Below are 25,339 nucleotides of genomic sequence, written 5' to 3' on the forward strand. Positions count from 1 at the left end.
TTTTCCAGCCGGTCATGGTTTACTTTGCGGGCTGCGTGGGCTGAGTTTCCCCATTAACCGTTCCAGGGAGACAGAGGCTTCTGCGCTGCTGGGCCGCCCCACAGCATCCCACCACCCTCCCTGTGGATGCCCCGCTGCCCAAACCGCGGCTGTGCCGGCTGAGCAGTATGTGCACCCACTGGGGACCCCCTTTTTGCCCTCACCCCAACCTTCTTCTGCTAACCATGGAGGGTACCTCAAGCAACAAAAGCTTTATTGCAATTACACAAATAAGCCACAAAATACATTGCAAAGCGGCAGGGGAGTGTGGGGTGATAAAGAAGCGCAGAGAGGGGCAATGGGGAAATGCTTGCTTGCAGAAGCAGGTACTGCTGCACACTGGCTGCAACCTGCTCTCCTCCTGCGAGCTGCTGCTCAAGATCCCCAGTCCCACCGCTGCCTCATACCACAGCCGAGGGAGCAGGGTCTGTGCAGCCATGGGCAGGGGGCTTTGGGCAGCCGGCCCAACGGGTGCCACGGAGGAGAGGGAGAAGCTCACGGGAAGCTGGCAGCATCTTCGGGGGGGGCTCAAGCATCAGCCACTGGCACCACGTCCGCTGCGGCGCTCCAGTCAGGCAGTGAAGGTGTTCCTCCCATGGGGATCAGGGTCTGGAGAGCTAGGGGGTCAACCAAGGGAGGTGGTCAGGGCTCAGCCGAGGCTCCAACACCAGTGCCTCCCCCTCCCAGCCCCAGCCATGCCGTGGGCTATGCAGACACGTGACTCCACACAATGCCCTGAGCAACTCTCCAGCATGATGCTGAAATCACCTGCACCCCGAAGGCCAAGCCTGGGTGATCTGTGCCCAGGCTGAGCTCTGCTACACCAACACAAACCTCCCTTTGCCACTGGAGCTCGCACCCAAACACATCCTACGTGAGCACCCTGGGCTGACGGGTGAGCCGAGGTGGTCACCTGGCGTGCCGTGGGTTTGCCTTGCGGGATTTCACTGGGTGCTGAGAGTGGCTTTTTGGGAGCTCCAGAGGAGCCATCTGAACATATCGAGGACACAGGCTTTGTGCAGGGAAAATGCCTTGACCCCATGCCGCATGCTGTGGGCTGTCCCCGGGCTGAGCATGGCCCCTGCCTGCCTGCCTGCCTCTCTCTGCCTGCCTCTTTCTGCCCCACAAATGTGGCTGCAAGGATGGTGACTGAGGAGAGCCGGTGCTGCTGTCCCCTATCAGTCCAGGCAGTGAGGTTTGGGGGTGATGGTCAAGAGTGAGTGCATCGAGGGGCTGGGGGTGATGGGCAGGAGCCAGCAGATGGGAGAGGAGCACTGGGGAAGGGTGCACACCCCTGCCCCACCTCTGCCTGTGAACAGCAGAAAGCCTGTGAGTAGGTTTTGTGCTTAGTGTTGCGCTAAGGGAAAAAAACCACACCCTACCCGTGTTCTAGCCAACAAGGAGCCATGGTCACACAGCCCTAGGCTGCCCCAGCACAGCAGGGATGAGCATCACAGGCTGAATCTTGCATCCCAGGTACACGAGCACATGCACATAAGCAAATATTTTTTTCAGTACAAAAAAACCCTCTGAGCATTGCTGCATTTAAAGATGTGCTGCACAATCCTGTGCATCTTGAAATCATTGCATTTCAGTCTGAAATATTTGGAGGGAAAATCTACTTGAGGCAAGAAAAGAAATATTAGTATGCAACTGAAAATTTGTTTTAAACACAGAGGTGGCGGTTTCTCTGGGGTGTCAGGTTTGCATCTTTAACTGGCTTTTTATAGGCAGTGAGAAGGACTGCACTGTTCCTCTGCAGCGTTCCCGTAAGAGATTTTGGAGCATGGCTGCATGCTGAGTAGCACACAGCAACGTCCCTTGGGAAAACCACAGCACCGGCTGCAGCAGTAGCCTCAGGTTACATCCTTGCAATGTCTGGGTGGGAGCTCATCCCTGAAGGACCCCACCAAAAAATCCCCTACACCACTAAATGAGAGCTTTTGGGTGAGCATGTCATGAAGCTGTCTTACTCTCCTTTGCACTGGGAAATCCTGTTGGATTTCCATTGTGGTTCGACCCTAAGCCATGCATGCAACCCTGAATTCAGGAGTAATGCAGCTCCATCCCTCCAGCCCGCTCTCCCTGAGCTCTTCGTGCTTGGCTGTGCTGCCAGCTGGCTGGTGGCCTGCCGCCGCTGCACCACTGTGCCAGTGCTTCCCCAGAGCATCCCACGCCCCGAAGTCTCATCTGAAGCATCAAAACCCAGAGAGGCTCCAGAGCCAAGCGTCGCTCATCCCCTTTTTGGTCCAGATGCAAATGCTCTTAGACACAGGCTTTCCTCCAGGACTAAATAATGCCGCCGAGACACTGCCCGTAGGGAATGAGAATACAGCGCTCCGGGAGTGCTTCAAATACTTGAGTCCTCATGTACATCCTGGCTTTCCCTTTCGGGATCAAAGCAATCCCTTCTAGAAACAGCATGCGTGTTTTAAATCAGCAACAGGCCATGGTTCAGCATGGGGCTCAGCAACGAAGCCTCATCCTGCTGCTCCATTTTTATCTCACTCATCTCTTAGCTGGTTTTGTTCCCCATGTGTGGAGCCGGCGTGAGCATCGTTTCTGGGAAGAGACATCCCTGTGGTTAAACTGCCTAAACACGGGTGTGGGAATCCAGAGCCAGTCTGGTTTCACACTTGGCTAGATTTAGTCTGCGGGATGCTTTCTGAGCAATCTGGTGTCTCTTGTTCCTCTTTGCAGGACAACTGTGCTGAGGCGGAGCAGGAGGTGGGGGTTGCACATCTGGAGTTGAAGGAGTTGCACATCTGGTACATTCAGTACTTCCTAAAAGTCACTGCCACGTTACCCTTTGGAAGGAGGCCTGGGGCTTGATGCATAGCACAGTGGACTAAGATCCGCAGCTGCATTTTTTTTTAAGGGAAAGCAAAAATAACCCTCTCAGCAGAGCCCCAGCTCCCTGTGATGTCCGACTTGGGAGCAGGAGAATTGCACCAAGACTGTGACCTTTCTACAAGTCGTTCCACCCCAAGCTCTGTGCTCATGCCAGCTGCAGATGCTCCTGCCGCAAGCGGAGGCACGGCGCTCCCCGCCTATGCACACTGACCTCCCCGGGGACAGCGAGGGCTGGAGACCGTTGGGAGGTCTCCGGCAAAACCTTGTCCTGTTGCGAAACGGCAGATCAGGGAGACCGAATGGGCTTGGGCCAGCGTAAGGTGGGGGTTTGTGCCACCAACCTCATTCCTTGGTGCCACCAGTATAACTGGAGAGCGTGGGGACACCCATGGCCAAGGGAGCTGCTAGCCATGGTGCTTGCCCAGATGGGCTAGGGTGTCTCCATGAAGGTCCCAGCACTGATGGGACCCTTCCCGCAGTAGGACACAGTGCCAGCCACCTGCTAGGTGGATGTCACTGGGGGTCACCGGTGGGGGGACACAAATACCCACTCCCTTCTCAAGTCCAGCAGTGTGGCACGGCTTCTGCAGGCGGATGGAGCAGAGGCTGGGAGCACCCCACACCCAAACACTGCCCACGCCCAGTCTGGAACAGGATGGCTGCAAAAAGCTGGTCAAGGGGGACATCTAGTGACAAGCCTGGGGGGGCCCAGGGCTGGGCAGCAGGGGTACCTCCCTGGGGCTGGGGGCTGCAGGCACACAGGGTTAGAGGAGATGGGCTGTGGGGCTCTCAGCTTCTGCAAACAGTGTGAGAAAGGTGTCAGAAAGGGTTTGCACTGAGCCTACACCATCCTTCTACCCCTGTGCCAAGGAGAAAATGAGATTAAGGATTCATCCCTCCCACAGCACAGAGCGATCCCCCAGAAACCCTACCTCTGCTGGCACTGGAGGGGGGAAATTACCCTTGCTAATGGTCCATGAGCTCGAAATTAGCATAATTAAAAGTGACTAGCATGAATACATAAAAATACCTGAATTACAACTAAAAGAGAGTATTAAATTTAAAGAGTCTCCCTGGTGAAAGTCACTTTCCCTTAGGGGAAACAACCTACTTTTTTCAACCCCATTACCTACTAGATTTGCAAATACAGTCTAGGAAAAAAATGCACATAACAATACTCCAAACACTTATTTTTGGGATCATGGCCTGGGAAGGGTATGAAGGGGAGTGGAGACCTTCAGCTGAAGCCCAAGGGGCCGAGCATGGTCTTCAGCCAGCCCCTCTCTGATGGAGAGCCACCGTGCTCTGGGGGCAGGGGGAGGCATTGGACCAATACTTTCCTGCCAAAGTAACAATTTCCCACAAAATAATGCATTCCCAAAGAGTTTGACTGAGTAATACTGAGTTGGTTACTTCCAGAAATGCTGAATCATTCTGTCTGGATAAAATGCATTGCTTTGAGAGAGAAAAGCAATGCACTAAAGCTATTCTGTTGGTCAACTGGGATGTTCACCTAGTATTGAATATTCACTCCAATATTAGAGATGTGCATATATTTTCCCAGTGGCATGGCTGTGGATGCATCACTGGAGCATTTTAAGTTCATATAAAATGCAAACCCAAGACACATCACAAGTAAAAGCAAAACATTGAGGGTCCTTCCAAAGAAAACAGCAAATCTCCTTTTGAGCCATGCCAAAGAAATCAAAGACGAGTTTGATACATTCCTTGTGATTTTGTTGTTATCGTTGTTGTCATCAATATATTCCTAGGAGATGCTGCAATTGTTTAAACACCTCTTTCTCCAGGCCTCCCTTAAGCCCAGATGATGATGGATAAGCTGCTAGATTCCCACATAACGCTGGAGTTTCGTTTCTTTTTTTTTTTTTTTTAATTTGCAGAATAACCTGGGAAATGTGATGCCAAAGAGAAGTTGCAAAGTCAAAGGTAATGTCAGAAGGAGGGATGCCTCAGCCACACCAGTGCAACAGCATCCTTCACTGTGCCCTCTCCTGCAGGATCCTACCTGATGGTTTCCACAGGCTCCCCTCTCCCCAGCCCTACAGCGAAGGGCTCAATTCCTTCCCACTCCCTCTAAAACCTAAACGCACAGGGGGGAGAGGCAGCAGGCCGGGCTCTATCTCTCCCTCCACCAAGGAGGGGATTCCTGAGCAATGGGAGGCGAATAAGCATTTGCTTTGTAGGGGCCCAGCATAGATTTATCATGTTTTGCATGCCCAGTTTGAGAAACCCTGGCTTCATTTGCAGGAGGGCTGGCATTTCCCAGCTATAGAGTTGCTCAAGTGGCTTTTTCTATTATAAATGGTCTCCAGATAGCTAAAACAAAAAACATCCTGTACTAGAGCAAAAAGCAGAATTGTGATCTGTTTGGTACATCGAGGCTCCTTTGCCTGCTCAAGTCCCTTGGAAATACCTCGAGATTTATCAATCAATCAAGCAGACATCATTTGGATAAACCAAGCTGAAATGCCACAGGGAGAAGGCAAAACCCATCCCCATGCTCTGACCTCCAGGACGGCATATTTCAACAACAGTCCTTAAAAACCACGTCCCAAGCAGCATTGCTTTTTATCTAGGTGCTGGAAGATTTGTGAGACTCTCCTGCTGCTCCACACCGAGCCAAGGCTGCAAGGACGTGGCGCTCCTGTAAGGTGGCCGCTACCACTGGGACCGTCCCTTGCCCCCACCGCGGCCCCATGCACCATTGCCCAGAGCGCTCCCATGAGCCCAGGTCCTTGCTTCAGCCTGCAGCTTGACACAACAGCTCAGATACCCATCTGATGCCAGAGCGATGCTTGTATCTGATCTCCCCCCCTTCACCATTGATTCCTGCGGTGGCTTTACCAGCAGGCACAGTCTCACTGGGTGATGGACATATCACAGCGGGCTGGGATGGGGATGGTACCCAGAGGGGGGATGTTATCTGCGGGTTCACTGGCATGGGGATGGGTGTAGAGGTATTGCTGCAGTCTGCTCCTCCTCTCTAGTAGCCTCTGAGCTTGGTTGCATCTGGCAGACCCAATCTGGCATTTGCTATTTTGGGCAGCGCTGTCTCAGTGGAGGTGGGGAATAGCACGGGGAGCACAGCACACACACAGCAAAGAAATTCAGGGCAGCTCCTATCTGCAGAAACTGCAGGTCCCCGTGCAAAGCCATTTCCACATTAATTGCAATTAGCACGCTATTAAGGTCCCCCGCCTTCCTCAGGGCATAAGCACTCAACAGATGTACGAACCCCACAAACACGTTGGCTTGTGATGGATTTCTCAGTCTTGGTCGACATGATGCTGCTGCTGATTTCTGACTGCGCCCTGTGTGCCAGCACTTTAAAGTTCTCCCTCATGCCAAGAAAGCAGCGCAAGAAGAGGCAGGCTGCTCCTGCAAAGCACCTTGGTTGCTTTCCATGTGCCTGCATCACCTGCAAGATCTGCTCATGCTCTGGCTTGTCCCACAACCCCATGGGAGAGCCGAGCCACGGCGGGATGAACTGGCTCCCTCCATGCACCATCTCTCTCCAAGGGGGGCATCACCCCAGGCCACTGGCTGCCATCACTTTGCTTGGGGGTGGCGGCAGTGGGATGTGGAGCTTTTGCTGGCTGGCACGTGCTGTCTTGCTCAAGCAAAATCACTCCCTTCGCCCTCTCTGAGCCGTGCTGTCATCCCTGCCAGCTGCCGAGCAGCTGCACTAGCCCCTGCACTGGGGCTGCAGCCCATAACCCACTGCCCATCCCTGGCTCCACTGATGCGGTGGCATCACCCAGGGTCCCCACTGCAGCCCAGGGGAGCTCCAAGCACCCTGCACGAGTGCCAGGCAGTCAGCACTTAAAGCCAGAAGAAAAGTGGTCCAGCATCCTGGCAGGAGAAGGGAGGGGAGCTGCCAGTGATGCCTGCCGGCACTAAGGGAAGAGGAGAGGGAAAGGCCATGAAGTCTTGGGGCTCACCTGGAAAAACAATATATTTCCCATGTGGTACAGTGCAAAAATGTATTGCGTGGCTGCTTTAGCTGCCTGGGGACATGGTGTATCATATTCCCCTCATTTGCAATATGGGAAAAATGTGTACCATACATTTTGTACAGTAGGAAATTAACTGATGGAAAATATATTTGTTTACCCACTTGAGAGGTAGGAGAGAGATGTAAAGCCTGGAAGCAGAAGGCAGGGCTGGGCATAGAGGGTCCTGGGAAAGGGCGTGGGGCACAGACATGGCAGATCTGTCCAGACAAGAGAGCAGTGAGAGATGTTTGTTGTCATACTGTAACTTGTAAATTAATCTTAGGGAAAAACAAAGCATTATGCAAGCCAAGCACTCTCCCCTTCAAACAAAAAGAAAGCCTGGAATCACTCAGGAAGTGCATTGCTCATGGGGACCTTCTCTAAATAAAATAACATATGATGATGATGATGATGATGATAACAATAACAATAGCAATAATAATAATTATAATTATAATAATAATGAAGGTTTTGTATACAACCCCACCTTCCCTCCAAGCAGCTAAAAAGGTGCGGAAGGATGCAGAGGTAAGGATAGGGCTGGAGATGGCGGGGCGACCCAGGATAAGAACAGTCGGAGCCCATCGGTAGCAGAGCTGCACAGACATTTATTGAACACAAACAATGACAAACACAGCTGGCTCACAGAGCTTCCTGAGCTATCGTCCAAAGGTTTTGCTTGTGGGGATTGTCAAAAGAGTGCTTTCAAAGGCCCCTGGGGGTGTGAATCCCGTACAGCTGAATTCTTCCCACTTCCAATTGCTCATTAGTTAAAAAAGAGGACCATTTGCGTGTATGTGTGTGTGATTCCCTTCGTTTAGTATGAAAAATGGCTTGTCTGGACCCTGCCATGTTGCAAAGAGAGAAGTCTGTGGGTGAACCCATGCGCGCACATCAGCTTGGCTCCTGCACATTCTGCTTCCCAAATAACACGGGGTGAAAACTATGCCTTACCCTGACGGCAGGGATGCGAGGTTGCAAAGATGAGCCAGGACAAGCAAAGCGAACGAAGCGGGAGCATCAAAGGAAGAAGGGTGAGAAAAGTAAGTACTCTGAAGCACGCACAGCTCTGAGTGGCGTCACACGTCCATAGGCTACAGCAAGTACCACCAACGTCAAATCAAACGTGTAAGTAGCTACGCTAGACTGACACTAGAGTCCCCGTCATCTTCTGAAGTCTCACCAGTGGAAAAAAAACAACCCCCCTCCCCGCCCCCTGAAAAGCAGATGAAGTAATACACCGTACGCTGAAAACAAGGACCATAACCAAAAAGTTCGGGAGCAGCCTCAGGAGCACAGTAAGGAGCTCGTAAAGAAACGTTCCAGCGTGTGCATATGCATGTGTATTTATATATATATATGTATTTGTTAGTAAAGAAAAGAGTATCTGTGGAGGCAAAGGGAAGATGGTAAATGTACAGGCAGTACAGGCTGGGTGGAGTGCCGGTGGCTGGAGAGGGTCAGGTGGTGCGGAGTGGAGGATGGTGGGTGGAAATTAGAGTGCGCCCATTCCAGTGACCTCAGACGTCAGCCTAGAATAGACAGGGGCAGAGAGAGGGGTGGGGGGAGACAAAAACAAGCGCTTAATATCCGGAGTAGAAAAGAAAATGAAGACCCTGTGGGGCAGCGGTCCTCCTCTTGCCTATGCCCTGCTCAGATGGGGAGCAGAGCATCACTGGGTGGCTTGAGCGCATGGGGCTTGGGGGTCCCCATGGAGGGCACGGGGGGCTGGAGCATAGAGCCAGCTCAGTGGCTGGTTATCTTCCGCTCTCATCGCTGCTGCCAGGTAATGCCCGTTCCTGGCACTGCGCTGTGGCAGAGGTGTCACCTACCAGGGGTGCTGGCAGGAGACATCCCAGCACATGGCTTCACTTTTACCAGCATCCCTCCTACGGAGGACAGGCAGCTGTCCCAGCTCCCTGGCTTCTTCGTTTTGCTCTGGTTTTTGAAACGATGGGAGAGGCTGAGCTATGCCACATCCTGCCACCACCAGGTCATCTCTGCCTCCGCCACAGCACAGGCTGCAGCTCAGCTAGCCCTTCCCAGTAACAAAGAGCCACTCGTTTTTCTTTTCTTTCTCTTGTCTTGAGAGGTGGGGAGGATTTGCAAGGAGCTGCAGGGAAAGCCGCTCGGCCATGCCTGCAGGCGTGGGGCCGGCCCCGTCCCTCTCCTGAGCGGCTGAAGAGGTGCCATGGGTGTGGGCAGCGGGACAGCAGGGCAGGATGGGATAGTGGAGATCTGTTGCAGGTCAGGGCTGAGGTGGGTTGGGTGCAAGGAGGAGAAAGCACGTACAGACCTCACTGGTGCTCCCAGCCCACACCCCAATGAACGTCAGAGTTGCCGCCAACAGCCCCCCGTCCTCGGGACCCTGCCGGCAGCCTCCAGCAGCCGCACACATCCTGGGCTGGTGGCGGGTTGGCATGGCACCAACTCTGCCCACGGCGGAGAGCATGGATAGGTGGACTGCCTCAGGTTACATGGCTGTATCAGGCAGGTGCAAAGCCAGTGAAAGGCTCTGTCTCCCCTTAAGCTCCCCATCCACGAGTCTGTAGACACAGGCAATCAGGACTGTGTGAGCACCCGGACATGGCTCACCACCAGCATGGACCTGGTCCCCAACCCCTCTCCAGCTACGCCTCCCTTATATGCTCCCCTTGCAGTCCCTTGCCAGACCCCTGGTCCCCAACAGCACAGGCAGCATCGCCCCCCAGCTGGAGGCGGCATCAGGAGCACTCAGCCCCTGCAAAGTCCTGCTGCGCCAAGCTTTTTAGCATGAAAAGGAAGCAATCAGGCCGTTCCCATGTCTTGCGTGTATTGGACCGATTATTTTCATTGGATGGAGGCCTCTTCGGGAGGCCGTGGAAGAGGCTCTGAGGCGGCGGTAAGCGATGCTGGGATCCCAGCGAGCAGGTCCTAAGTGATGCCTCCCCACCACTGGCTCAGCTCCATCCCCGTCCCTGTCCCCTGCCTCGTCCGCAGGGAAAGGCAGCACCAGTTTTGCTCACCCACGAGCAAAATCCTCAAGCGAGGGTGGCGGGTGGGCAGGCAACCGGCGCAACCCGCAGCTGCTCCATTGGCAGCGAAGCATCTCCTGGTCCCCAGCCAAAGCACCAGCAGGGTGAGAGGTCCCACTGGTGATGTCTGGTCCCTGCTCAGAGGTCTCAGCAAGCCACTATCCGTCCCAGCTGGCCTCAGGAAGCCCCTCCTGGCCCATGGTGCCGGGAGCGAGTGCTGCTCCCACCGCGCCGGCGGGATGGGTTTGGCCGTGGTGGGAGGCGGTGGAGTTTGGTGGGGGGGTCTCACCTGGCGTTGATGAGGTACTGCGCAAGGCTGATGTTTGCAGGGGTTCCTGTGATGGTAATTTGGCGCTCCGATGACCCTTCTGTGGCATTGGCGATTTTGATCTGCGCTCCTGACATCTGCCGAATTTCATTGATTTTGGTCCCTTGGCGTCCAATTATGCAGCCTATTAGCTAGAAAAAAAGCACGGAGGGAACATCTGAGAAGCGGCAGCTCTGGCAGCCACTGGCAGGACATGAGCACAACTGCATGGCGCTGGCCAGAAGCCCTCTTCCCTCTGCCCTGGGGTGCAAGTGACCTTAATGCTCATGAAAACAGGAGAGGGACAGCCCAGGGGTGAATCCCACCTGCACGCAGGCATGGTTCTCCCAGGACACGTCCAGCAGCCTGCCCTGCTCTGCTCCTCGGGGAGCAAATTTCAGTTATCCACACACGACGTCTGGCATCTCAGAGGGCTCCAGGAAGGGCGAGGCATTATACCAGGCTCATTTCAGTAATAATAATTTTCATGGTCTAATAATTGGTCCATGTTTTGCAAGGGTCTAAGGATGGGAATAAGTCATATTTCAGACTGTGCTATGCACTTACCCCTCACTAATCACAGTGAACCTGAAGACAGTTATACAGGACGTGTTACTAAAAGAAAACAAGCCAGATGGCTTCCCTGGGGACAGCCCAACCCCAAGTGCCCCCTCATCAGCCGGTGCAGCCACACACCATTGATAGCTTCACATTGCTCACCCCATCCCATACTTCTACCCTGCTGGGACACCCTTGCTGCCTCTGTTACCCCTTTCAGTTCTTTTGGTGCAATGCAAGGGCTTGCCGGCGTTCACACCATTGACAGGAGAGCACCACGTGGCTGCAGCACCAGCAGAAGAGGAGAATCCTACTTAAAAATATCTTTCACACTCTCATGAAAAAATTAGAGCCAGCTGGAGGCTTGAATTTCCTCAGTTGCCCACCCCTTGAATTTCCTCAATCGTTCTCAATGGCTTGAATTTCCTCAATGGTCTTCATCTTTGCTCTCGCTCATTTGTGCATCAAAAAATGGTTCCCTCAAGCACCTCCACACCTTGGTAACACATACTGGGATATCCAGCTTTACCAACACAGGCATGAGGTGTTTCTGTATGCCTTTCTTGGACATCAGCATTTGAGCTCCTTTCCAAGGTTGCACCTGGGAATTTTATATGTGGGACATTCATCTTGGCAGCTGCTGGATTTCTGTCACTGTAGAAGTGGAGACAACTACTCCTCCAAATGTTCAGTGGTCCTGTTGTCAGACCATCGGGCTACCTTAGTGGTTTGTCCCATACAAACCTGAATATACACCCCACTGCAGTGCTGGAAGGGTATCGACTATCTCAGGGGCTGCAGCGTGATGTTCAGCCTAACAGCCGCCCATCCTGGTCTTCACGGCACAGAAATAACTCAGAGATGCTTCAGCAAATGAAAATCCCTTACAGCTGGAACCTGCTGGAGAGACCTGAGGAGCCAAACCTACTTGGAGAGATGTTCAGCAACATCCAAGCATCTCTGCACAGTATTCAAGTTTCTCCTGACGGTCAGAGGAGTGACAAGATGAATTTCATCACCAGCTTTCCTTCAACTCTCCTCTCTCTGCAGCACAACTGCAAGCTGATCTACACCACTAAAACACGCCTGTAGACTCTTTGCTTTAAGAAACCCAAACCTGTCCTCTGCTTCCTGGGAAGGTGGCAATGGGAATTTAAGAGCTTTCAAAACAACAGGAGGCAGAGCTAAGGAGGCATTTTTCAGCAGGCAGAAAGACGCAGGCAATGACATTTAACGCTGTGTGGATCTGATGAGAGCCGGGCTTTTTAGTGAGCGAATGCTCTGAGTGCTCCTGGGTCCTGTGGCAGGTTCCTCAGCATGTTAAAGGGGAGGAAAGGCCCCTTTGCAAGGGGTCACTTGATGTTCCTGAAAATGTTATCATTGCTGCCAGGGCCATGGTCCCCCACGCTTGACAGACGTGGCTGTTGCAACCTCAGGAGCGCTTACAGAGCTCCCCGCAGCCTGCTGGAGGAGGGTCCTCGCTAGGATGGACAGAAGCAGACCCGGGATCAGCCCTGCCACCATCTCCTACAGGCTCCTCTGCAGAGCCCTCCCACAGCTGTTGGCCCTGGGGTGAAGCATCTCCGAGGGTTTCAGCCAGCAGATGCTCAGAAGCCATTTCACTGCCACATCTCTCGGGTGGAAGGAGACCTTGCAAGTGTCCCAGAGGAGCAGAGGTGCCCAGCAGCTGCAGCCAGGCTCGCTGCCCTTCCCTTGCACTGCTGTGCATTGGTGAACAGCAGGAAGAAGTGGCAACAGCTGCCAGGCCCAATCCAGAAACTCCTGATGAGGATGGGCTGAAGGTGCTTGTAGGTGATGGAGATGGAGACAGAGACTTCAAGTCATCCCCCCACTTGCCCTGATCCTGATTTGAGCGCCCGCTGGTTATCAACCCAGGGAAACTGGTAGGCCAGTCCAGAAGCAAGTGAGACCCTTGGATCCGGGTGCTGGCTGTGTTGGGCTCTCCATCCCACCTCCTCCCACCTGAGCATCCCCAAGCACCCTCCTCGTACCGCTCGGTGCCCAGCGTGACTCCAGCCTCCTACCAGTGAATATCCCAGTCCAACATCCACTTTACCACAATGCCTCCATCTGTAAGACCCAAAAGCTGCCTGCCACCAGTACTAAGATGAGATGCACTGTCCTTCAGATGCTTGTGTGGCACTTTGTGGCATCAGAAACTCTATTTCCTTACCTCCTTTTCAACGACCCACCCAGTAACTACACTTGAGCTGAAACATCATCTCAGATCTGCCAATGTTAGATTAAGCAATTATAGTTTAATGAGGGCTGGCTCAGGAGCTCTCTTCCCTTCCCAATGCTGTCAACTAGGCATGTTTCATGAGCACTGAGTTCACCTGGAAAGGCAAAAGGAGCATTAAAGAGGATTGTACCTAGGAAAGCTACCGACGGGGTAAAGTCAGGGTATGCTGCAGGCTGATCTCCAACAGACTGCACATGGCATGAGTGAACCTGGTGAAGGGGCATCTCTAAACATATTTAACAAAGTCATATGCCTGCAGCTTACACACACACTTATATGTGTGTACACACACACACACTCCGAGGAAGCACTTGGATTTACTTACATCATTGGGAATGGTGAGTTCATGAGTACTGGCCGGGGGACTGGCATCCAAACCTGGGCATATGCAAGGGAAAATGGTTATAGCTTGCAGAGGCAGTGTGGTGGAGCTCCGCTGCTTTCCCGCAACAGTCAACACTGCAAAGGCTGCGTCCTGCTCCGGGGCCGGGAGGGGAAGGGGATCACACACTCTGGTACAAGGAGGAGGAAGACAGTTGCTACCTGACTCTTCTGGAGCTGGGTGCCACCTTCCCCTGCATCCCTTGAGCTGGCCTCGCAGGCGCTGCCCCATGAGTGCCTCGCTTCCCACCCTCCATCCTCCTACTGGGAATGGCTTCAGAGGAGGGTGCGTTACAGTGCAAGGTTGCAGCATCGCTGGGGAGGGTCTGACAGAGGTGGGAAAAGCACCTTCCCTCCTCCACACAGGAGCAGACAGCCTGCTGGCTGGGAAACCCAACCCTAGAGGCAGACAGCCTGCCGGTGGGAGGGTTGTCCACGTACCCTCCAGCCCTCTCTGGACACAGTAGCACAGAGCTGCTTGGTTACAACAGCAGCTTGGCGCCCCAAAACCGGTTTCCTTGGGGGATCTGGCGGTGCTAGCACAGGGCAGCCTGCAAAGCACTTTGCAAGTTAAAGCCCCACAGACTTGCATGCTGAATTTAAGCCAGACTGCTAAGACATGCACGCTAGCTGGACTGATGGTCCCTCTTACTCCCAAGGGAAAGCATGGCAAATGGTACGTAGCCAGCAGGCTACCCTGTGTGTGCAGCTCCAGAGGCAAGAGGACAGCAATGCCATAACGTTCCTAGGCCAGGCTGAAGCCTGCTTCTCCCACAGGTTTCCATATTAAATCACCTCAGTGCTGAAGCAGGGATGTCCTATTGCAAATCTGCAAGAGAGAAGCTGTCTAGTGGCTAACAGGAATTTGCAGTAATCTCAAAAAACCCCTTATCCATATGAACTACCAAGGAAGGCTTTTAAGAGCAGTGTGTGCAAGAGTCCAAGACACTTGTGCAGAGTAAGGGGGTGCAGAGAAAAGAAGCACAGGGAGACTGGAAGTGCTGGGCTGCTACAACACAAGACAGCAGCAGCACCAAATTCCTAGTCACCCAGTCCAGCAGGGCTTCCTCATGCTGCACAGCACTATGCCGCTGCCTTAACCACGCTGAGTAACTCCTCCAAGCAATGGCCAAGTTTTGATGCCCTGCATTTCCATTGAGGCCCTCTGCACTGCGGAAGAGGACCTCCCGTCCAGTTTTGCCAGCAACAGCCGCCCAGGTTTTAAAACCCAGCAGGTCTGAACTGATGTCTGTCTGGGTACCGGCACTGTCAAAGCAAGATTTCTAAAATGCTAAAAGGAAGCCTTAGGTTGCAATCCCATTTGAGCATCACCCCTAGAAATGAGAATATCAAGTATCCTTGATTCACTCCTGCATGATTCTTGCGCTTTCCCACATGCACCTCCCTTACAGAGACGCAACGCCTGGGTACATCACCCAGGCACCCACTTGCAGGAGGTCTCTCTACCACATTTTTCACTTGGGAGCACACAGAAAGGCAGGGAATGGGGATGTAAATCCTCCACTCAGCAGCCCTATGCCCTCCTCCACCCCTGCCGGGGGTACTAATGCCAAAGCCTGCACAAAACAGCTCCTGCCAAGGTTTTACTCAGCGGGCAATGCTTAACACTGACTTTATAGCACACTGCATTGGAAGACACATTTCACCAGCCCTGGACCGTCTTTCACGCCAAGCCTCCTCGCAGTCTAGGGCAAGATGGACTGCACCTAATGCAAAGACATGTCCCCCAGGATGGAGATGTCCCCGCCTCTCTGCCATGCATTACAAGGCTCAGCTCAGTAGCAGCCTGGGTATGGCAGAAAATGTCTTCTGAAGGGAGCAGAACACTGGGAATGGGCTCAGAGCAATGCTGAGGCACCCAGGGGTCTTTGGAAATGCAGGCTGGGCTCCTCAGATTCATAGATAGGGCCCCCCACCCCACGCTCAGATGCCATGGGTGCTGCTTAAAGCCCTTGGGGCACGCGGTGCCATGGTACTGCATCACCCCCTGCATCACAACAGCCATCGAGGAATGGCCACGTCCTTCTCCATTACCTGGAGATAGTTTATTTTAGCATACCAGATCCTCCCTCTCTGATATGCACATGCAGCTGTAATGTGTGGGGTCAGAGCAGGATTAGTGCCATGGGTGATTGCAAAGGGCAAAGCAGGGCACACAGAAAACAAGGCTGTGGAGGTTGGTATCATGAAATCTATTTTTGCTATAGTCTTGTGGGGTCTATTCACCTGGGCTACATTTGCTTTCATAGTTAGGCGATGTCCGCAGATTCTTTTGAGGCATGCATGTGATTCACCTTGGCTGGCCGCAGAGCACGCGTGTGCCTCAGGTATATCCAGGGGAGGTCTGGCTCACATTGCCTATGAGCCTCCAGGTCTCAGGATAACGCCTCTAAGCAATGGTAGGTTATAAAAGATAAGCATGTTCGGCACATATTGATGAACGTGCGGGAAATTTGACATCAAAATTTCTCCAAGATTACAGCCATGCTTTGGCATGGGTCCTGTCCCACTAAAAATGCAGCTCACCCTGAATGGCTTAGAGATGGCTAAAACTGTGTCTTGTTTCCATTCCCACAGGCATTTTTCTACTGTTTCTGAGCAAAGTTTATGCAAATTTAAATGAAAGAATAAGGGTGATGACTCTGATGTCTTTCTCTTACACGGATGGCAGTTATACGCAAACATCAAAAACCTAGGCAATAAACTCCAAGCACTTTTCTTTTGACGTGCTGAGAATGGCAAGCACAGTGCTGCCCAGCCTCTCCCTGCCAACCACGAAAACCTGCCTTCTTCTCCACAAATACCACAATTTATCTAGGAGCACAACAATGGCACAGTCCTATTTAAGAAATATATTTCAACAGAAGCCTGCTTATTTCCCTGTAGCTTTGTGTTTTACCTGATGATTGGCCCATCAGATTTTGAGCTTCTTCGGAGGAATGTAAGGGCAGCTTTTCTCCTGAAGAGCAAAGAAGAAACAGGTTTAATGCTTTTGCCTTCGAGGAGATAAGCAATGTCACTTCATCTAGGAAGCTCAAAATATGATGAACATACTGTCAGAAAAGGCATTTCCAGCTGGCACTTTGACCACCGAGTAAACAAAGGTACTTTAAGTATCTCCATCCCCTGCACTCTATCTGCTTCCCAGGTCATCGTGAAATGCGTTAACTGCAATGCCAGCCTTGGGGATGAGGCTGCTGAGCCACGCCGGGGCTGCCTGTCCTCCCGTCAACGTGGCTCCCTATAGCCACGGCTCCTTCCCATTGCTCTCCCCAGCACAGGGGTGCCATCCTGCCTGGCTCGGCATCAATCCCCGCAGGCACTGGGGCAGCATCCCCGGCCAGCACCAAGCCATTCCCCCCGGGAAAGCAGGGATGTCCCACTGGGGTCTGGATCAGTGCACAGCAGGGGATGCTACCTACTCTGGGCAGGGAAGGATGTGAGACTGGCGCTCATTGCTTCTGCTGGGAAAGCCAGCAAAACTGGGAGCAAGGTAAGTGTGGCTTCACAGGAGCAGTCCAGGCGTGCACAGTTAATGGCTGAGAGCTTGCCCGTGAGGACTGTAACCCCCAAACATCTGTCCTGTCTCCCTGTTAACCTTTCCCCGTGGACATTGCAACTTCAGTTTTACTTGCCCTGCCTGTTTCCATTAAAAAGCATGAGTTTAGAAAGAGAGAGAAACTCTACAGGTAAGAAGAGAAGGATCTAGAAAGGGCGTGTGGGTACGTACCAGGGAAAGCGGGGGTGGTCTGTCCAAGGGGAGTAAAGGGGGTTTGCTGCATAGCCAACTGGTGGAGCTTGGTCAACTGCTGAGGGGTAGGAGGGACATTAGAGCTAAGAAGGTTATTGTCATAGAGTAAACAAGTCACACCGAAAACCAAGAACAAAATTATAATGGAAGAAAAAAAAGAAAACAAAACAAAAAAAACCAAACCAGGAAGCCATGGTGAGACATGGCAAAAACATTAGCAGAAGGACTTGGCCTGGGTAAAATGCAATAAAGCCCAAATCTTTTGCAGAAGTGCTTGGTCAGGGTCTGAAGTACGATACCAGCAAGAAGCCCGTTCTTAGTTTCCGCCTCTCGTCAAACGGTTCAGCTCCTTCGCCATGAGCAAGTGGCCGCCTTGGCATGTGGCTGGCTGCTGCAGCAGTGGCAGGGCTGCTGCCTGTGGCGCTTCCAGCCGCTGCCTTCCCCTCCTGGGCTTCGCAACCTGCAACCAGAAGCTGTTGCTCGCTTCAGGGTAGCTTTAGAGCACAGGAGCCATCTCAAAGGCACTGCCAGGCTGGTGGCCATCACGTGCCAGCAGCCAGAAGACCCTCTTTGTGCTGCTGGAGCCGCATCGTGACCGCTTGTCCCTGCAGCAAACGTTCTCGTGCTGCACATCTGATGCGAAATGCCTCTGGGAGACTGACAAACTGCGACTCTTAACGTCAGCTCGTTACGAGTGCAAGCCCCTTAGCAGTACAGGAAAATATGGGCTTCAGCCATGACCAGTAGGTATTTCAGATCCTTGTATCCCTTGTTGTGCCGGGTAGGTTTTCGTGCCCCGTCAGGAAGCGGTTGCATAGAGAGGATTTTGTTTGGAATACATTTTGTGCTCTGTTTTACTGCTCCAAATTAAAAAAAAAGACAAAAAACAAAACAACAAAAAAACCCCAAAACAAACTGGGCTGAAGTCTAGCAGTGAGCAGGAGAGAGGGAGGGTCTTTATCACCTCCTGCTCGGTGATTTCACAGGTACTCAGAGGGCTGCCAGGATCGCATCATCCCCCAAACACAAACCGCTCTTTGCACCCATCCCCTCCCTGGGGAGGGAAAGGCAGGAGTTATGATTTCCACGTTTGGGGGGAAACAATACTCAAAAACCTCCTTGCAGCATGGCTGGGGAGGGAGCGTGGGGAGGTCTGGCCAGCAGCGGTGAGGGGGAAGCGCTGGAGAGAGCAGACCCGGGGGCCTGAGCACACTGGGGGAGAGACTGGAGGGAGGCAGCGGGGAGGGGATACGCCTGCAAGTTCCTGGAGAGATACCCGAGGGAGCCCTGGCCATCAGAGGCGTGAGGACTTCCAGCTTCCGCTGGCTTGGGGGAGAGGTCTCGCCGCCCCACGAGAAGAGGTGCATGCACATCTCTCCCTGTGCAGCACAGAAAATAAGCTGAAGATGCCCTACGGCGGGTTCCTGCTGAAACACAGTCAGCTCTGGATAGGACCAGGCACGCCACCGCTCCTGGAGGTAGCAGGGACATCAGCATCCGCCGCTTTTTAATTTAAGAATTTTCCTGTTTTCTACCAAATTAAACCCAGGCACACCCTGTTTGCAGAACTCCTTGTTACAACCAGTCCCACTGGCAGGACTCCAGATGAAACCTCCTACCTCTTTGCCGGCACTGCCAAGGAGCACCGTGGAGGCAGAGCCCCTCGGGCTCCAACCGTGCCCTGGGGCAGGGGTCCTGCTTTGTCCAACGGGGGAAACACCAAAATCCTTTCTAATACTGATCTAGCATATTTTTAAGTTATAGTTTGGATAATGGTATTTAGCAAAGACCCATAATAACAGCAATGAAAAAAGCCTACAAAAGGAGAGGATGGCTACACCTAGGTGTTAAAGTGAAAGTTGCTACGTGAATGCTTGCAGTCCATGAAACACCTCCTCTCCCGTTTCCTGAAAGCTGAAAGCAAAAACCTGAGACCACTTCTTCAAACTCTGGTTTCTCCTGCAGACCAGAGGGGAGTTTCCCCACAGGCACTGCTGGGAGGGAAAGGAGAGGGCAGTACAGCGGCGCTGGGACCAACGTACAGCCATGCTGAGCATCACCAGGCACCCACAGCAATGCCTCGTTACATCTCATCGGCTGCCAGCCTGGTGCATACCCAGGAGCGATGCCCTGGTTGGGGAGCTTTCCTGTGCTCGACATTTATTTCAATAACGCCCCTGACTCCCAGCTGCCACGGCTGTCCTTTCATCTCCCACCGCAAATTTTGTGAAGGCAGGTAGCTGCATATTACATCCCAAACAGCTTATGAGTACCCAGGCAATGCTGAAGCCCTTCGTGAGCCAAAACTCATGCTGACTTGGGGGTTTTTCCCAGGGGAGAAAATCAAGGCAGGAGCTTGCATTTTAGCTTTGGCATTCAAAATTCTCACCACTCTGCAGCCATGGGCCTGCAAAAGGCATCCACTAAACACAGACACCTGCAAGAGCGAGGGCAATGCGCTAAAATCACGTTCAAGACTGGTTTCTGCACCAAGCAGTGTTTAAAATGACTGATCCTTGCGAGAGAGCTACAAGAGTAAGGATGGAGCGTGTGGCCCCTGCACAAACAACTTTTTCCTGGTCTCAGCACATCTGCTGGGAGTAGGGCAGAGCGCAGCCAGCAAATGTATTCCTGTCAAACAGAGCAGTATAACAACAAGGAAAACACTCTAAGTTGTTGACGCTTGCAAAGAAAAACTGGGACAAAGAATATATTGATCTATGCTTTCTAAATATGCAGGTGTATTCATTTATATTCCGATTAGGGAGCCAAAGCGAAGCGCACACAATTATGAACATTTCTGAGCAACCATCACAGCAGGCTATTCAAAGTACATGCATACTGGTGTTGCATGGAAAGCCAAAGCCTGGCCCCCACTAAATTGTGTGAAATCACAGCTCCCAAGATCAAAATCCAGCCTACAGCTCCTCATCATTCCCATAGGGAGCATGCATTCAAGGTATCGAACAACCTTGCTCCATTCTCAATCATGCAAAAAATAATCCCATGATTTAATACCCAACACACCCATCAGAAAGAGGAATACTGAGCCACATCAAACTCTTCCCATGTGTGGAATGGCTGGAGAGGGCTTTCCACCCAGACCATGCCACTTACAATTAAGCCGCATCCCCAGAGCGGCACATTGTGCTCAGCCCCCACTGCGGAGCCCTGACTCACAGTCATGCCAGCAAGAAGGGGCCTCTGCAACGGGACTCGCTGGGTGTTTTATCCCCACTGAAATACATTTAGAAAATCCCAGCTTCTTCCAAGAGCTCCCCGGCATGTGTCAGCTGTGACGACCCCAGAAGCCGAATAGCTGTCTGCTGCCGACAAGGAGCCGCTGGCATTGCAGTGCTTCACTGCTGCTTTTAATAGAGATATCCTTTAAAATAGACTCATTTTCTATTTCTGTTGGTACTTTTATGTGCAGACATGCCAGCAGATGTTCCCTACATGTCCCCTCGCAAATGTGCTCTGACTCCCTGACCCACCCCAGGCACAGGAGCCTGGCGCGAGCAGGGGGATCCGAGCATCAGCAAAACCCATCCACACTGCAAGCCTGAGCGGCGCCTGTCTCCACACCAAGAAGCACGAGACGAAGCGGGGACTGTACCCGTGATGCCCTCCCCGGGTGACAGAGAGCCGAACCAAGTGAGACAGCCATCAAACCCAGGGTGACCGCTTCGGTCTGGGGTCCAGCTCCCGCGGGGAGGTGCAGAGCCATCGGCAAGGTGAGACCCAGCAGTGTGGTGGGTGGCCATCCTCTCCATCCCTCCAGGGAACATGGGTAGCATTTTGCCCAGCCTCAACACCTGCTTCTGAGTCACCCAGAGGAGGACCCCCAAAAAGGCACATCCCCCTGCCCAGGCTTCAAGCAAGAAACCATGCACCACTGGAGGTCTGGCTTCTCCTCACCCCACCAAGGCACTCAGCACCTAAATAAGCCCTGGGCTTACCAGTATTTTAAGGATAAGGGGGGAAATACAGGAGAAAGTATTTTTTTTCCCCTTTCTTTGCGCGTTTTGATCATTTTGAGGCACAAAATGCATAGAGTATGGTTTGTCTCAGAACAAAGGGATAGCACTGAACAATGCAAACAATTTAGCATCAGGCCAAGTCCTCAGGATTAATAAAATTTAGTGCTAACAGGTTAAAAGGCTATTCAAGGTATTACAGATACTACACACGGCCAGTTACTTTGAAAATATGCTATTAATATTATTGTCTAATATTAATATTATGTGAATTAACAGTAGCATGCAGGTGACATAAAAGGGTATAAGAAAAATTAGGGTAAAACTCACATCCGGGTGTGGAATAGCATATTGTCCCTGAATTGTATAGGCCTGCAAAAGAAAAAACAGATGTTATTAGGGCTGGCAGGAGACGACGGCAAAGCCCCATGCATCCACAGGGACTGCTGTCCGTGGGCTTTGCTCCTTTCTGCCTGACGTGGGGTAAATGCTGTGAATGCAGAGGCTAAAAAGGAGCTCAGCCCCCACCCTGCTCTGCCCGGGAACCCGTACTACCCCCAAATAACCAAGTACGGGGAGCTGAGCGCTGTGACTCTGGCATGCCTCTCCCCTCACTCCGCTGCTGGTGAAAGCAGCGTGCGGGATCTTAAATTTTTACTTAACTGGCTTAATTTTGAGGCTGGAGGGGATGAGGGAAGCACTTCCCATGCAGCGAGCAGTTGCCCCGCTCACCCCCCTGGCTAGTTCAGGGGAAAAGCCCCCCTGTGCTGCATTAAATTTGCTGGGGCAGCGAGTCCTTGGCATGGGAGGGAGACCCACCACTCCGATCAAAGCCGGAGCACTCTGAGCTACCTAACTTGAAGGGCTTGGGCTCAGTTTGGCTTTTCCAAAAGGAAGGAAAGAGCTCTTTAAAGGTGCCAGAATTGCATGGAGCGGGAAGACTGGGCTTCGCTGCACAAAAGATATTCATCAAACTAGAATTATCTGTGTAGCGGATGCACAGTAACATCACCGCTGCCCTTTGCACCTAAACGTGATCCTAGACAGCAAGCCAGTGCAGCGAGTCTCTCCATATTTTCAGGTGCACAACTCTCAATACGCTTTACATCTACCCAGTATATTCCAGTGCTGTGCTGGGGGAAAGGGCATTGTCGTGCAGAAAGCCAGCTGGTGCTGATGTCTCACCAAGCATGGAGATGGCTCAGGGACAGGCTGCCTGCACTGCAATGCCTTTCACCAGCAATAATTGACAAATCCATGCAAATGTCTGCTAGGCAAATTGTTTAGTGTTTTTCCCATAATTTGTAGCAATCCTTTCTCTTTTGTAAATAACCTGAAAATAAGCACCACTGTGGGTAAAGAGCCAGACACTAGAGCGCCCAATATTTCGGACTTAACCAGCTAGCAAAATGTATCTCACTGGTTGACACATTATTCAGATGATTCTAAAAGAAATTACAAGAGAGATGGATAACACTTTAAAAAGGGAGAGTAAAGATAGCCAAGAAAAAGAAAAAAAACCACTCTGAACCTCCTGCAAATTTGCCACATCCTTTGCAAATAGCTTTGTGTGAGGAAAACCCCCAAAATCCTGGAGGAGGAAGGAAGCAAAGCCCCGCGCACAGAAACAGCAGTCCCAGGGCCTGCCAGCATCCCAGTGCCATAGGGACCGGTGTGCCCATGGGGATGTGGCAGAGGCTGCTCTAAAAAGTTCACTCTTTCCTGGCAGTTTAATTTGGTCGTTGTTTTTTGATTAGAACAATTGATTAGAAAAAGCTAATTAAAGGCAGGAAGGTGTCTTGGACAGATGCAACTCAACTCTGACAGCACCCACCTGTGTGACCCCTGGCTTTCTGCAGAGGCTGACATTGCACACGGACAACAGGGCTGATGCCTTTGGCAGTTGCCATCTGCCACTGCGTCCCTCAGCCTGCTGAGTTCCTGCAGGTTCAACCCACCCCAAAGCATCTCACAGCACCACTGACTGTCACCTGCTGTCCTCTGCCCACCCACCCCATGCCACCCCTCAGGCAGAGCCAAGGGGCTCACCAGCGCTCCCTCAGGGGCGGGAGGGAAGAGCTCTCATTTCAGAGACGGTTGCTTCTTCACATTATGTCACTTCTGTGCAAGACACCAACTGTTCACCAGCAGGAGAAATGCTACCTCCATCTTACTCTCCCTTTTGAGAAGATAAGTTCACCAAGCAACTGGACTCAAAGCTCTTTGCCAGGACAGCTGCTCAGACCAAATGACACACTCCTTCTGATGCTGGCAATGATGCTAATTCAGCATGCTGCCTGAAATAGCCTGTGCTTTGGGATTTGCTCCCAGCCATAGTTTGTCCTTCTGCTATTTATTATGGTTGGGGAGAAATGAAATAATTTGTGTGGAGCTGCTCTAGATGGCATTAGCTGTAGCTTTGTGGTGCTGGCTCTACCTGGCTCCTGGAGCTCCTGGGAAAGTACCTCTCCTGCTAGATACTGGTGCACCATGGCATGGTGGCATCTACAGGCAGGTCACCAGGCAAGGCGAGTAGGTGAGGGGGAAAAAGCAATGGTTCAAGTCCCCTCTTTAAAAGCAGCCACCTGCTCAACTGCTCTTGTTTCATAAATCACATGCTGTGGGAGCTGATTTTTGTTTGCAGAACAACCACCAGCTCCTGTGGCACATGCGTGTGATGGTTATCCTGCAAAGATAAAATCTGTCATCGCTTCCCAAGCGTCGCTAGAAGGGTCATACCACATCATGACTGCAAGCCTGCAGACCGAGCACTGTGCATTGTCACTGAAGGCAATACAATGCAGGCGCTCCTGTGGGCAGAGCTGAGACCCAGCTTTGCAGCAGAGCTTATGGCATTTTTGGGGGAAGCAGCACCCTGAACCAGCTAAGCACCAGTGATGGGGATGACCCTTTCATGGAGGCTCAGGTTCAGGCTGCCCTGAACAGAGGCTAAGCACGGTCCTGGCGTGGCTGGGATGAGCCCTTCCTATCTCGGATCAATTACAACTATGCAAAGTTATTTTTAATTGGACTAGAGATGCCAGAAAATAAACACTCGCAGCCACTGTGAGAGCATGGTCATGGCCTCTTGTTCAACGAGGCTTTTCTCATTTTCTCCTTCAAACAGGTAACTGCTGGCAAATACTAAATTTGGGTATAATAAAGCGAACTCAAGCTGGATTTTGAGCCAGGAGCAATTTAGACGCAGGACTCGCCAAGGCGTGAGTACCTGCAAAAATCAGTATTTTGAGCACGTGAGCCCATGTCAAACAGAGCAAGTTTGGCGTGGCACTTAGGGACATGGTTTAGTGGTGGACTTGGCAGTGTTAGGTTAATGGTTGGACTCGATGATCTTAAGGGTCTTTTCCAACCTAAATGGTTCTATGATTCCCCAGGCCACATGAACACCTCCATGCTATCTCCAGCCTTTTCTCGGTGCATGAATGCCCGGCAGAGCTAACACCTTGTTTCCCTGGGCTGGCCCTTTCCTTATCCTCCAGCAGCCATCACAGGAGCTAAGCCATCTGCCCGGGCTTGCAAACTGCCAGCGGTTCTGCAAAGAGCTTTCAGTCCACCTGCTGTGGGATGCAACAGATGGGATGACACCATGCAAGTCAGAAGGCAAGAAACCTGAGTGCACTAACGGGCAGCGGCTGGTGCTGCAGTAAAAGGCTGAGGTTGGCAGTGGAGGCTGCAAGCGGGTCGGCTCTTACCTGACCACCTGCAAAAATGACAGGGGTGGAGGCGGGCTTTGGGCGGTAGGGAATGGTGGCACCTTTTGGTGGGGACTAGGAAAAGGGACAAGGAGAGGGAGAGAGAACATTAGAACAGCTTTCCTGAAACGGCGGCAAAAAGAGTGTTAGAAAGCACCCGACAGAGCACGGCCCCCGGGGCCGCTGACAGCAACACCCGCAGCAGGCAAACCGCGTTTCTGGACAGGAGGACACAGGGGAAGTAAGTGTTTAATGGACAACGAGGACAACCTGGGGTACAGGAGATCCCCTGCCAAGGCATGGGACCCTAAATTGCTTCCCAGACCTCCACTGCCTCCCTCACCTTCGCTCTGCCCTCCGCAAACTGTGTTGCCTGGTCTAGACTCGAGCTGACTGACTAGACGCTGGAACGCAGCTGGAACGCAGCGCCCTCCTCAAAACACCCC

General features: G+C 52.3%; 1 protein-coding gene across 13 annotated transcripts in view; it reads right to left on the minus strand.

Annotated features, from left to right (window-relative positions):
• Nucleotides 1–316: 316 nt before the first annotated feature.
• Nucleotides 317–25,339, minus strand: part of PCBP3 (poly(rC) binding protein 3) — a 30,728-nt gene continuing 5,705 nt past the window's right edge. For 2 of the 13 annotated variants that reach the window (XM_076340728.1, XM_076340716.1), the window contains 7 exons: nucleotides 24,894–24,968; nucleotides 21,511–21,552; nucleotides 17,183–17,261; nucleotides 16,352–16,411; nucleotides 13,376–13,428; nucleotides 10,212–10,381; nucleotides 317–656 (listed from right to left, as the gene is read on the minus strand). In XM_076340728.1, coding sequence (XP_076196843.1) covers nucleotides 611–656; nucleotides 10,212–10,381; nucleotides 13,376–13,428; nucleotides 16,352–16,411; nucleotides 17,183–17,261; nucleotides 21,511–21,552; nucleotides 24,894–24,968 — 525 coding nt within the window. In that variant the 3' untranslated portion in view covers nucleotides 317–610. Of the gene's footprint in view, nucleotides 657–8,134; nucleotides 8,441–10,211; nucleotides 10,382–13,375; nucleotides 13,429–16,351; nucleotides 16,412–17,182; nucleotides 17,262–21,510; nucleotides 21,553–24,824; nucleotides 24,969–25,339 lie in introns of those variants that run through there. The other 11 variants (XM_076340729.1, XM_076340725.1, XM_076340717.1 and 8 more) reach the window with 10 other exon arrangements.

The sequence above is a fragment of the Aptenodytes patagonicus genome, chromosome 6 (genome assembly GCF_965638725.1).
Source record: "Aptenodytes patagonicus chromosome 6, bAptPat1.pri.cur, whole genome shotgun sequence".
Classification (NCBI taxonomy): domain Eukaryota; kingdom Metazoa; phylum Chordata; class Aves; order Sphenisciformes; family Spheniscidae; genus Aptenodytes; species Aptenodytes patagonicus.